General features: G+C 63.3%; 1 protein-coding gene across 3 annotated transcripts in view; it reads left to right on the top strand.

Annotated features, from left to right (window-relative positions):
* Col5a1 (collagen type V alpha 1 chain) overlaps nt 1-10,160 on the top strand; it is a 119,597-nt gene extending 109,437 nt beyond the window's left edge. Inside the window, exons 64-66 of one of the 3 annotated variants that reach the window (XM_004640415.2) lie at nt 1,753-1,821; nt 5,066-5,299; nt 9,215-10,160. In XM_004640415.2, coding sequence (XP_004640472.1) covers nt 1,753-1,821; nt 5,066-5,299; nt 9,215-9,361 — 450 coding nt within the window. In that variant the 3' untranslated portion in view covers nt 9,362-10,160. Of the gene's footprint in view, nt 1-1,752; nt 1,954-5,065; nt 5,300-9,214 lie in introns of those variants that run through there. The other 2 variants (XM_023700506.1, XR_002817924.1) reach the window with 2 other exon arrangements.
* Nucleotides 10,161-10,976: the final 816 nt, after the last annotated feature.

Below are 10,976 nucleotides of genomic sequence, written 5' to 3' on the forward strand. Positions count from 1 at the left end.
GGGTCTGCTGCAGGGCCAGCTAAGTACAGCAATGGCCTTCCCGGGCCCGGCGCTGCGCTGGTAGTCTGCGTTCGTGGGGCTGCGTGCACGAGCGGTGTGCATGTGTGTGCGAGCGTGTGTGCGTGTGTGTGTGCATGTGTGGGTGGGGGTGTCGAGTGCATCCCAGGTCATGGACAAGGTCGAGGTAGCCCCATTACCTGAGAAGGTAACCAAGAATCCAGTTGAGGTGTGTAGACAGATACTGTCATGGCCCTGGCTGTTTTCTGAGGCTCACTGGGGCTCCTGGGGGTCCTTTCATCTAGTCAGTAGCCTGTTGCCCAAGGAGCAGCTTCCTGCCAGAGGGAGCGAGAGCGAGAGAGCAGTGTGGTCCTCCCCAGGGGCCACATTAGCCTCTAAAGCACGCTGTGAACTCCATAAGCACTGGCACCCCCGTGGGTCGGGCGCCAGCTGGCAGCAGCAGGAGCGGGAAGATTTGTGGGCTCCTGTACCCCAATCCTTCCTATCCTCCTCCTGACTGTTTCTGTCCCGATGAGCTCACCAGACTCCAAGCCCAGGGCCTCATCTTTTCCTTCCATCTCTCCAGAGGCCTAGAACAGAACTCAGATGGGAAAGACACCTCCCTGCCCTCTGGTCACTCTGTGCCCTCTGCAGGTGGCCTCGGGACAGACACGCTAGCCCAGGCTTCCCGGAGAGCCACTGCTGGCGTGCACAGTACCGAGCCGGGCTCTGAAGTACCCTCCCCACACACACCCCGGCTCCTCGCTCTCTTCCACATACGTGGACCAGCAGGTGCCTGTGAGCTGGGCCAGCCCTCGGCCCAGAGTGAAAGGAAACTACTGTCTCTGGTGACTCTGGGCACCAGGCCTCTTGGGAGCTGGTGAAGCAGGTGTCTGGGGTGAAGCCTGCCTGTGCCACTCTCTGGCCGAGGAACATCACCCTTGAAGGCGGCAGCTCTGGAAACAGGAGGGAGCGTAGTCTCTGGCAGGCATCTGGCTGCTGCCTGTCCTCTAGCGGTCGCCTTCTGCCGCCCTGGCTCCTGCCATGCTCCGCCGAGACAGCCTGGCTCAGCAGATGAGGACTCAGACCCCTGTCTCCTCGTGAGCCCCTGGGGCCTGGCTCCTGAGCACAGCCCCCGCCAGCCCTATGCATGCCAGGCGGGGCCGTGGGCCCCGGTGGCTCTCACCTCCCAGCCGTGGCCCTTGCTCAGATGCCGTCCTTTCACCCCCAGTGTCCCTGAGCCCATGCAACTGCCTGGTCCTGAGGGATCCAGGGGGCAGAGGCTGTCATGTGACCAAGCCCTCTGGGCCCTGTAATTTCAGCTTTGTTTCCTTGTCAGGGCAGAGCAGCCTCAGAGGTGAGGTGCTACACACACACACACACACACACACCCCAGGCGGTGGCTGTGGTGAGTGCACCGTGCCCCTAGGGAGTGAGTGTAAGAAGAGAGCAGCCAGACAGCCTGGCCTCTCGGCAGCGCTGACACAGCTGGTCACCTCCCTCAGGCGTCCCGCACTCCCTGCCAGCACTGGCCCAGCTCCACGTGTGGTCCTGCTGGGACCCGGGCACTTGGCCTGGCTCCAGGCGGCCTGGCGCTCTTGTTACCCAGGGCAGCCTCTGGTCTTTGTGGCAGGGAGGCAGAGGTCGCTTGGCAGGACATAGGGACCAGGGGACCGGGTGTCCAGGTGGAAGCCGGGAAAGTAACCCTCTCCTTTTCTGTTTCTCTCCCTCCCACCACGCCTGCGCCATGTGTAGGCCAGGATCACTTCTTGGCCCAAAGAAAACCCGGGTTCCTGGTTCAGTGAATTCAAGCGTGGTAAACTGGTAAGGTGGCCCCTCCGTCCCCAGCGGTTGTCACTTTAAATGCGCCCGTCTCCTATCTTGCAGAGTAAAATGGCCCGCTGGCCCAAAGAGCGGCCCTCTACCTGGTATAGTCAGTACAAGCGTGGCTCCCTGGTAAGTGGCCGCCCCGTGCTGCCTGCTGCGGCTCGGCCTGGCTCTCAGCTCTGCATGGCCCCCTCGCCACCAATGCCGGGCCACGCCTGCTCCTGCCCCTTTGGCCACACCGCTCCATGGCACGTGACAGCAGGGCTCAGCCTGCATGAGATTTCTCCTGCAGCCTTGCGGCTGCTCTCAGGCCTGGCAGCGGGCAGATGGCTCTCCACTGAGCTAGGGAGCAGCGGGCCAAGTGAGAGTTAGGTGGCGATGGGCTGAGTGGCTGTGCTGAGCCCAGGTCACGGCCGCTGCGTGGACACTGAGGTCCCAGGCAGACAGGCAGAAGGCCGTCAGGGCCAGCAGGCAGCAGGCGCAGGTGCTGAGCTTAAAGAAAAGTGTCCTCCAGGCACCTGCCCTGCGCATCCCCAGGTACTGCTCGTGCCCCGGGCTGTGGCTGTCATCCTCCGTGGCTGTGCAGATAGGACAGCCCTCCGGTTGGCGCTGAGGCGGGAGCTGAGCTGTGCTTCATCCTGCTCCCCACAGCGATCTGAGCCTCTTCCGGGTTAACCTGAGAGGTGCTGTGGTCCTCGCCCGGCGGAGGGACAGGCTTCACTCTAGGGACAGCTCTGGGTTCCCTGCTGAGCTCAGACCCTTCCTCTGTCCCCGTCCCGAGAGTCCTCAGTCACCAGGGCACTCTGAGTGCCATCAGCCCATGGCCACTTCCTCCTAGCAGCCGCCTCTCTGGGTGGACGCAGAGGCCAGGTCTCCCATAGATTCAGAGCTGCGGCTCCCAGCTGCCTTTGCCCACTCTTCGCCTCTGAAGTCCTCGTCCTGTAGGCTCAGGGCTGACCCTCCTCAGCACAGCTCCCAGACAGCCAGCTCCTGCTCCCCTCAGCTGCCTCTCCGGAGCTTGCCTGCTGTCCCTTGCTGCGGACACAGGTGTCTGTCCCGTCCTCCTCCTCTCACCTTTTCCTCCCCTTCACCTGTTTGCACTGTCCTTGGAGCAGCACCCCTGGTACACAGAAGGACCGCGAAGGGCCAGCGCTCGGGAGGACAAGGGCAGGGGACATGGGGACATGGGGCAAAAGGGTCAGGCAGGGAGGAGTCCATGGGTGAAGCTGCCCTGTCCGGGAAGGGGCAAGTCCTAGCTTATCACTGGCTGCCCCCTATCTGGGTGGCCTGGGCCTCCAGGGACAGCTTCCCCGACCCCAGCCTGACTTCCTCACTCGGAGGTGGTGTCCAGTCGCCAGCCCTCTCGGCCACCTCCACCTGCCCCGTGTCATTTCTCAGACAGGTGACAGTGGCAGAGGTGCAGGGTGACCCAGGACGGCCCTGCCTCGTGCAGGGTACTGGGTGCCCATCTGGCTCTCTGAACGTAACAGTGGTGAGAGACGGACAGAGGCCTCTGCTGGGCGGGCTCAGCCTGGGCCTGAGCCGGCTGCCTGGGCCAGGCCACCATGGTAGGGGCAGGGGTCCCTCCGCGGGGCTCCGGCCAGGTCCTCCTGTGTCCAGGCCCCTCCCCGCATGCGCCCTCTCTGGAGTCAGTCACCTTTCCTCCAGGAGCACCGATGGCCCGGATCTCGGTTGGTACTCGGCTTTCCTTTGCAGGTCTGATGGTCAGGCCACCGTCACTGCCTGTGAGGGCGTACGGTCTACTTGTACCTTGGGGTCCCAGGGGGTGTCATACCACGCTGGTGTCAGGAAGTGGGGTCCCAGGCCTGCTGCCCCCTCCTTCCCTCCCTCCACACTTTCTGATTTTGCTGACTGAGGCGGTGCCAAGGTTGCCCCCTGCCTTTCTGCTCCCATCCTCCCACCAGCACTGGTCCCAGGGTCCCCTGTATGTCTCACACCCCTTTTGGGGGCCAACAGCAGTGTCGGGGCCACTGCTGCCCGGGTAACGCCTCTAGTGCTGGACGCTGGGCTTTCTGCCTGGTCCCTGACACCAAGCCCCAGACGGGACGGGCTTGGCCAGTCGCCAGGCTCCCTGGACAGGGCCTAAGTCCCAGTCACATCTTCATCTGTGTGATATTGTACAAAATGCACATTTGCAAAAGCGGTGCAGACATTGAAACTCTCGTCCCAGGATGCCCCGGGCCAGCCCCTGCCCGGCCGAGCAGTGCAGCCCAGTGCTGGCATCCCGCCGGCGGCACCTTGTTCTTCCCATGGCCACCACGGGTGAGGTAGAGATGGGGGCCTTCCAGTGAGTCACGGAGCCAGAGCCCCGGCCACCCGTGCAGCACCGTAGGCACCCGCAAGTGTCTGCGCCTCCTCCCTAGGAAGGGAGCGGCCCTGCTAGATGCCATCCTGGGACGCCCCACGCCTGGTGATCTCGGCTAGTTTGTAGTCCCAGCCCTGTGGCCAGGCCTCACAGAGCTTTCCATGCCCACACGGCACCTTCCTTGACGGGCGTCGGGCATATGTGCCTGCCCTGAATCACCCCTGATCCAGCAGGGTTGGCACATGAGGCAGCAGGCTCCCCAGGAGGAGGACCAGCGCTGGTGTGGAGGGATGCAGAGAGGCTCGGGTGCCCGTGAAGCAAGGCACATGCCCTAGGGCTGGGGCCAGGGAGTGGCAGACTCCCTACCAGCAGGCCTGGTGCAGAGGGGGCGGGGTCAGGCACAGAGAGGAGCCCTGGGGGCTCAGGGCCAGAGGACAGGCCGGGCCTGGGGGCAGAGGGGCCCCAGAGAGTGTCCTCCTGCTCCCTGCACTCTCGGTTCCCATGGGAGAAGCCGCATTCCTGGCCCCCAGGCCCAGGGACAGGGCCGGAGCCCCAGGAGGCCTGCCTCAGTGCAACCCGCGCTTCCAAGGGCACTTGTGCCTGTGGGTCCCACACGTTCCAAGCATTCGGGCCCAGAGTGTGGGGAGGGGCGAGCAGGCTCATCTGCGGCTCGCAGGTGCCCGGGTGGCAGAAGGAAGGAGGGAGGCGGGGCAGAGGGGGAGCAGCGGCGGACACCGGGGTGGCACAGCGCCAGGCCACCCCAGCCGAGGGGTGAGGCGGGGACCTACCCACACTGCGGGCTCTGATCAATCTGATCAAGCTGGCCGGCTGTGGCTCGGGCCCCTGCCCTCCCGGGCCCTGTGTGCAACCGTGTCCCCACCCTGCTGAGCCCACCCTCACTGGCCCCTCCCACAGCTCTCCTACATGGACGCAGAAGGCAACCCCGTGGGCGTGGTGCAGATGGCCTTCCTGAGGCTGCTGAGTGCCTCCGCCCACCAGAACATCACCTACCACTGCTACCAGTCAGTGGCCTGGCAGGACGCCGCCACGGGCAGCTACGACAAGGCCATGCGCTTCCTGGGCTCCAACGACGAGGAGATGTCCTACGACAACAGCCCCTACATCCGCGCCCTGACGGACGGATGCGCGGTGAGTGCTCCTTGGTGCCACCCACCCGGGGTCAGCGTCTCACTTCCGGATCCTCGGGGCCCTTCCGAGGGCGTGGCCCGGCGCGCTGCGCCCCTCCGTGGGCGCTCACGTCACCCTGCCACATGGGTCTGGGTGTGTCCTTGGATCCTGGGAGATGGTCACGTCTCTGGTCTTGTGGAGGTCCTCGGATGTGTGCCCCTGCTGTGGCCTCGCAGTGGAGGTGGGGCACCAGGAAACCTGACGGAGCCCCCTGCTGTCACTCCCTGACAGGGGACCCCATTCCCTTCACTTGGCCCAGGTGCCCTCCCATGGCCCACGCAACAACCCCAACCCTCCCCTGTGACCCTGGCCCGGCACCCAGGGCTGTGGTTATCGCTCAGGGCCGTCCCTTGGGTGTGGCGCCCACTGGTTCCCAGTGTCCACGCTGTTGTCAGTGGCTCCTGGGCGTGGCCAGGTGTCATAGCATGTGCTGCCCCAGAAACCTCCTGGGTCACGCTGTCTCCTCTCTGCTGAGGTCCTTTGAGCTTTGGGAAGCAGAGGCCAGGCACAGGGTTGGGGACATCCAGCCGGAATGGTGGCTGGGGCTGGAGAGGCAGGAAGCGGGCCTGCCTTGGGGAGAGCCGAGGACAACGGCTCAGCAGCAGCCTCGCTGAGAAGTCTGCCCTGGGGCAGCTGGGACAAGGGGGAAGGGATGGCAGAGGGCACGCAGAGGTGGGTCTGTGGTGCCCTCCAGGCAGTGAGTGGCAGCTGCACAGCCTGGACCTGCAGTGCCACCAGGCCCTCCTAACTCGGAAAGGTCATGACCTCGGGCTCCCTGGGGGGTCAGAGGCCAGTGACAGGAGGTCAGCTTGATTCATGTCACAATAACAGCTTGAGAAGTTGGGGTACCTGATGGACAGCGCTGCTGAACAGCCGGCCCCACAGGGGCACAAATCACTGGGCAAGAGGGCCAGGGCGGCCGCCACATAAATTCCGCTGTTTGCACAGCTTTGTGCGCCCCCAGGGGGCCGTTGTGGGCCAGTAATGGTTATTTATGCTTCTGGAATAACTTGGTAAGGCAACCATGGGCTGCGGCCTGCCTCAAATTTGCCCCTCCCTGAGCGCCTGATAATTGGAGCAGAGGGGTCCTATAAATCCGGTGGTGTTACCTGCTGGCTCAGCACATGAGCTGCCGGGCCTGGGTTGGGGAGAGGCTGTGGCTGCGGCTGCTGCCATGAGGCCTACAGTTCCCCATCCTGGGGTGGCAATCAGGGCGCGACTCCATGCTTTGTCCCTGATACCACATGGCTCCCTGTGGTCACGGCATCGTGCAGGCCCAGGCAGGGCCACGCATCGATCTCACTTGGGACCCTGGTTGGACCAGGCGAGGGAGTGGAGCGCAAGGAGGTGGTGTGCAGACGTGGCCGCGGCATCTGGCTCTTCCTTGCAGGCTGACGGGTGGGGGCTCTGCCTCCCCAGTCGGCTGCAGGGTCCTTGGAGGGTGCCGTGTGTAGACGCAGGCGTGCCTGCTGGCCCGCTTCCCTTTCCCTGGACGTGGAGTGCCGCGGCCACGCACTGGGGTGGCCCTGACATGGCAAAGGGGTGCCCTTGGGGTCTGTGTGGCCTGCCCAGGACATTCTACAGGGTTGGGGACCGTCGACATTTGTGCTGTGGGCCTACTGGGCTACCTACCCAACAGCAAGGTCCTTCTGGGGCCTTTGACAAAGGACAGCCAGCCGGCCATGAAAAGCAGCATGGCCGGAGACTCCCGGCTTCTGAAGGTGCAGGCTCTGGTCTTACCCCAGAGCTTGAGAGCAGAGTCCCCAGGGTGGACGGGGCTCCGGTCCTGTGAGCCCACCTCGTGCCCACCCCTCCAGGCCCAGCCGGGTGTGCAGGGCGCTCTTACTAAGCAGGCTCTGGGAAGGACAGTGTGGGAAGTGGAGCTGGACGCGCCCACAGGAGGAACCAACCCATCGTGGTTCGATGTCCTTAGCCCGCTTCTGTGCACGCCACTTGCTTTGGGGAAACTGAGGCATGACGAGTATATTCCTTATCTGTTGTTTGCAGCAGCTTAGAACCTGGCTCCCAGTATGGGCACAGCGGGGCTGGGTAGGGCTTGGGGCCTCCATGACAGATGTCTGCAGCCCAGCCACCGGCAGACCACAGGCACACACTGTGCACAGCTCCATGGGTGGGGGAGTTGGGGGATGCTTGGGTGTACGGGCCAGTGGGGCCGGGTCCTGGAGACGTTCCCGTCGGGGGTGCGGAAGGCTGCCTGTCCCTGCATCCTCATTGGCAGGGAAGGGACAAGGGGCCCATCTAGGGCCACTTTGTACAAGCATTCTCTGCCCCTGTGGGCTGCACCCTCTGATCTGATTGCCTCTGTCATCACCCGTGGGTCAGGGTTAGTGAGCACTTAGGAATACATTCAGCTCCCTGAATCCGGCCAGGACCTCGGGCAGGGCAGGGCAGGGCAGGGCAGGGCAGGGCCAGGACCTCGGGCAGGGCAGGGCAGGGCAGGGCAGGGCCAGGACCTCGGGCAGGGCAGGGCAGGGCAGAGCCAGGGCCTCGAGCAGCGCAGAGCCAGGACTGGCCTCACGTCATGAGGGCCCTTCTGCCAGCTGCACCCCAGCCCTGGTGCCCATCCAGGGAACCCTCGCAACTTGCCCTTCATTTCAGGACCTCTGCAGGGACAGGGTCCTGGAGACAGTGCTCCTCGGACCCAGCTCCGAGTGTAAACCTGGTTTCTGTCCAGGACATGGGGTCCACGGGTGTCCCAAGGGAGGGATGTGGAATCAGGTACCCCTGTCTCCAAAAGCGGACCCGACTGCAGGGCCAGGTAGCCTCGTCACTCTGCCCCCGACACCTGGGGCTGGATTTGGGTGGCTTTGGGGACCACAGCATGGCATGCCTCCCTCGGTCTGGCACACGGGACCTGAGAGGGAGGAGCCTTTCCGGAAGGTTGCTCATCCAAAGAGGGGCTGCACGCTGCCTCCGGGGCCCTGCTGGCCTCATCGAGGGGTGTGTGCCAACCACCAAGCAGGCCGTGCACTACCCAGGACTCCTCTGAGGTGCGGTGTGCAGGTTCTTCTCCTCCCTGTGCCTGGTAAAGTGGCCCCTCCTCCTGCCCAGGGTCCCTGCCTGCCCTGAGCTCCCAGGGGGGCGGCAGAGACCCTGCACTTGGCTGGGCACTCTGCTGAGACCACTGTCCACTATGAAACAAAAATCCCCTTGTTTTGATCTTGGTTCTGTAGCTGCCCTGGATGGGCGCTTGCCCATCTCTAGGACATAATACTGATGTCCCCACTGCAGCGAGAGATTCCTCACGACTCACGCTTCAGCAGTTTCTATCCCCATGTGGTCAGTGGCAAGGCAGAAGCGTCTAAGGGGAGGAGAGCCGCTCAGGGCGTGGTGACAGGAAGCAGGGGGAGGGGAGGAGCCGCCGGGTGCAGCTGCGCAGGCGAGGCCACGCCCTCAGTGCCCCCCTCCAGCCAGGCCCCGCCTCCTAATAGCAAACCCGCATTGGCGTCGGGTGATTCGGTCACCTTTCAAAAGCGTCCCCCACCCCCGAACAGCAAAAGGCTTCTGCGGGAGGTCTAGATATAAAGCATCGGAGCTGTCCTGCTGCCAGGGGCCTGGTGCGAGGGGTATCTCCAGGGCAGGGGGCAGGGGGCAGGGGGCAGGGGGCAGGGCCCCTTCTGAGACGGGCTCCATGTTGCTCCGGGACTGCACAGTGGCTTCAGATGACCGTGACGGTTAAAGCACTGTCAGACGGCTGTGTTTCCTTCAACACTTGCCAAGTGCATGTGGCCATGGTGCCATGCACCCGAGTGGCTTGTGGAGTAGGCAGGGGAAGAGACCCCCAAGCGAGCCTGTGGTGGTGGCAGCCACAGGAGGCCCACAGTTCTTAACCACACCCGCCTGTCTCCTTCCCAGACCAGGAAAGGCTACCAGAAGACGGTGCTGGAGATAGACACCCCCAAAGTGGAGCAGGTGCCCATCGTGGACATCATGTTCAACGACTTCGGCGACACGTCACAGAAATTTGGATTTGAAGTGGGGCAGGCTTGCTTCATGGGCTAGGCGCGGCCCACAGCACCCTGGTCTCCCGAGCAACCTCGTGACCTCAGCACACCCTCTGTGAGTGTCCATGCACGTGTCGTCACCCCAGACAGCGAAGGCTTCTCACGCCCCTCCCGCTCGAATTCATCTGCACCCGCGCCCTGGTACCACGCAGTGCCCGACCCCGAGCACCTGGAAAGCGGACAGGGAGAGAGCCGTGTCCCCACCGGAGCTGAATCACATGACCTAGCTGCGCCTTGCCTCTCGGGCCACACCCACGTTCCGTCTACACCGCGCGCCAAGGGGAGGGACCGGCCACCGCCCCGCCCACGCTGGCTTATCCTCGGATGGACCGCATCGCGGACGGTTGGCAGGGGTGGGGGTGGGGTGGCAGTATTTGGATCTCTCTCAGTTTTATTTTAATTCAACTTGAAAATGTGTATTTCCCCTGACCGTCGAAAAACGAGCTGAGGCCAGCCTTGCACGAAGGTCGCCGAAGCCTGTTTTTAACAACCCTCAACACAATCCATGTAGAGGCCAAACGTCATTCTGCATATGCCTTTCCGATGGATTAAAGGTGCTTATGTTTTTGTGAGTTTTAAGTAAATATTTGTATTGTATTGTTATAAATGTTAAGTGTGCCTGCCTTTCAGTCGTGCGTGGAAACCCAGCCTCAGGCCTGCCGGGAGACCCGGAAGGTGGGGTGAAGCGCCCTGTCTGGGTCTGGTCTCATTCTCGCAGCAGGTAGCAAGCTCCGCCCCACAAGAATACAAACGCATTGGAAATTTGCCGGGGTCAGCCAGAAGCCGCGCTGCCAGGGCAAAAGCAGGCGCCAGACCCCTTTCCCAGGCCAGTTTTTTCTTTGCTTATTATTAGATCCGGAGTGTTTTTCCTACGGGGAAGGAAAAAGAATCTGGTGCCGTGCTTTTCCTGCGCCCACCTAGGTGCAGACGCCGGCTGCCTTTCTCCATTCGCCTTCCTGCAGGGCCCAGACAGGGAGCCACGTTTTCTGTAGATGATAATTAAGTGAAACTTGGTGCTGACTTTGTACACTTCTCTTTTGTGGTGCTATGTCTGAGGATCTTGTAGAGGGCAACGCGGGGGCTCCCAGCCGTGCCCCGTCTCCCGGCTTCCTTTGCCTGGGCGCTCACTCCTCCAGCCGAGTCTTTGCCGGGGGCTGCGTAAGACATGTCCCCTCCCCTCCCAGCGGGCGCGGGAGCCACCGGTGCTCGTTCTTGGTGGTGGGGAAGCTGCTCCTGAGGCCGGTTACCAGCCCTGGGTGCGTGGGCTTGGCTGAGCACACACGCGCGTGCCGGATAAGGACTGCTGCCTCCTCCCGTGTGACCACTGCAGCTCGTGCCCGTGGTCCTGACTTCTGTCTGTTCCAGAAACTGAGCTCAGCCGTCTGGCTGCCCTGTGCGGTCTGCGCCGGAGATGGCCTTGTGCGGGGAGCCCTTGTGTCTCCGGGGCTGGCCGAGGAGGGCTTCTTTCCTCCAGGAGCACTTCAGTTTCCAGCTGCCTGTGCCCCGGGTGCTGGTGGTGGCCACTCTGAAGCTCAGGCTGGCGTGGTTGGCACTGGGCCCGGCCCCTTGTCCTCACTGTCCTGGGCGAGGGACCGCCTGTGTGGACAGTGGAC

This window comes from Octodon degus, unplaced genomic scaffold (assembly GCF_000260255.1).
Source record: "Octodon degus isolate 3935 unplaced genomic scaffold, OctDeg1.0 scaffold00123, whole genome shotgun sequence".
NCBI classification, from domain to species: Eukaryota; Metazoa; Chordata; class Mammalia; order Rodentia; family Octodontidae; genus Octodon; species Octodon degus.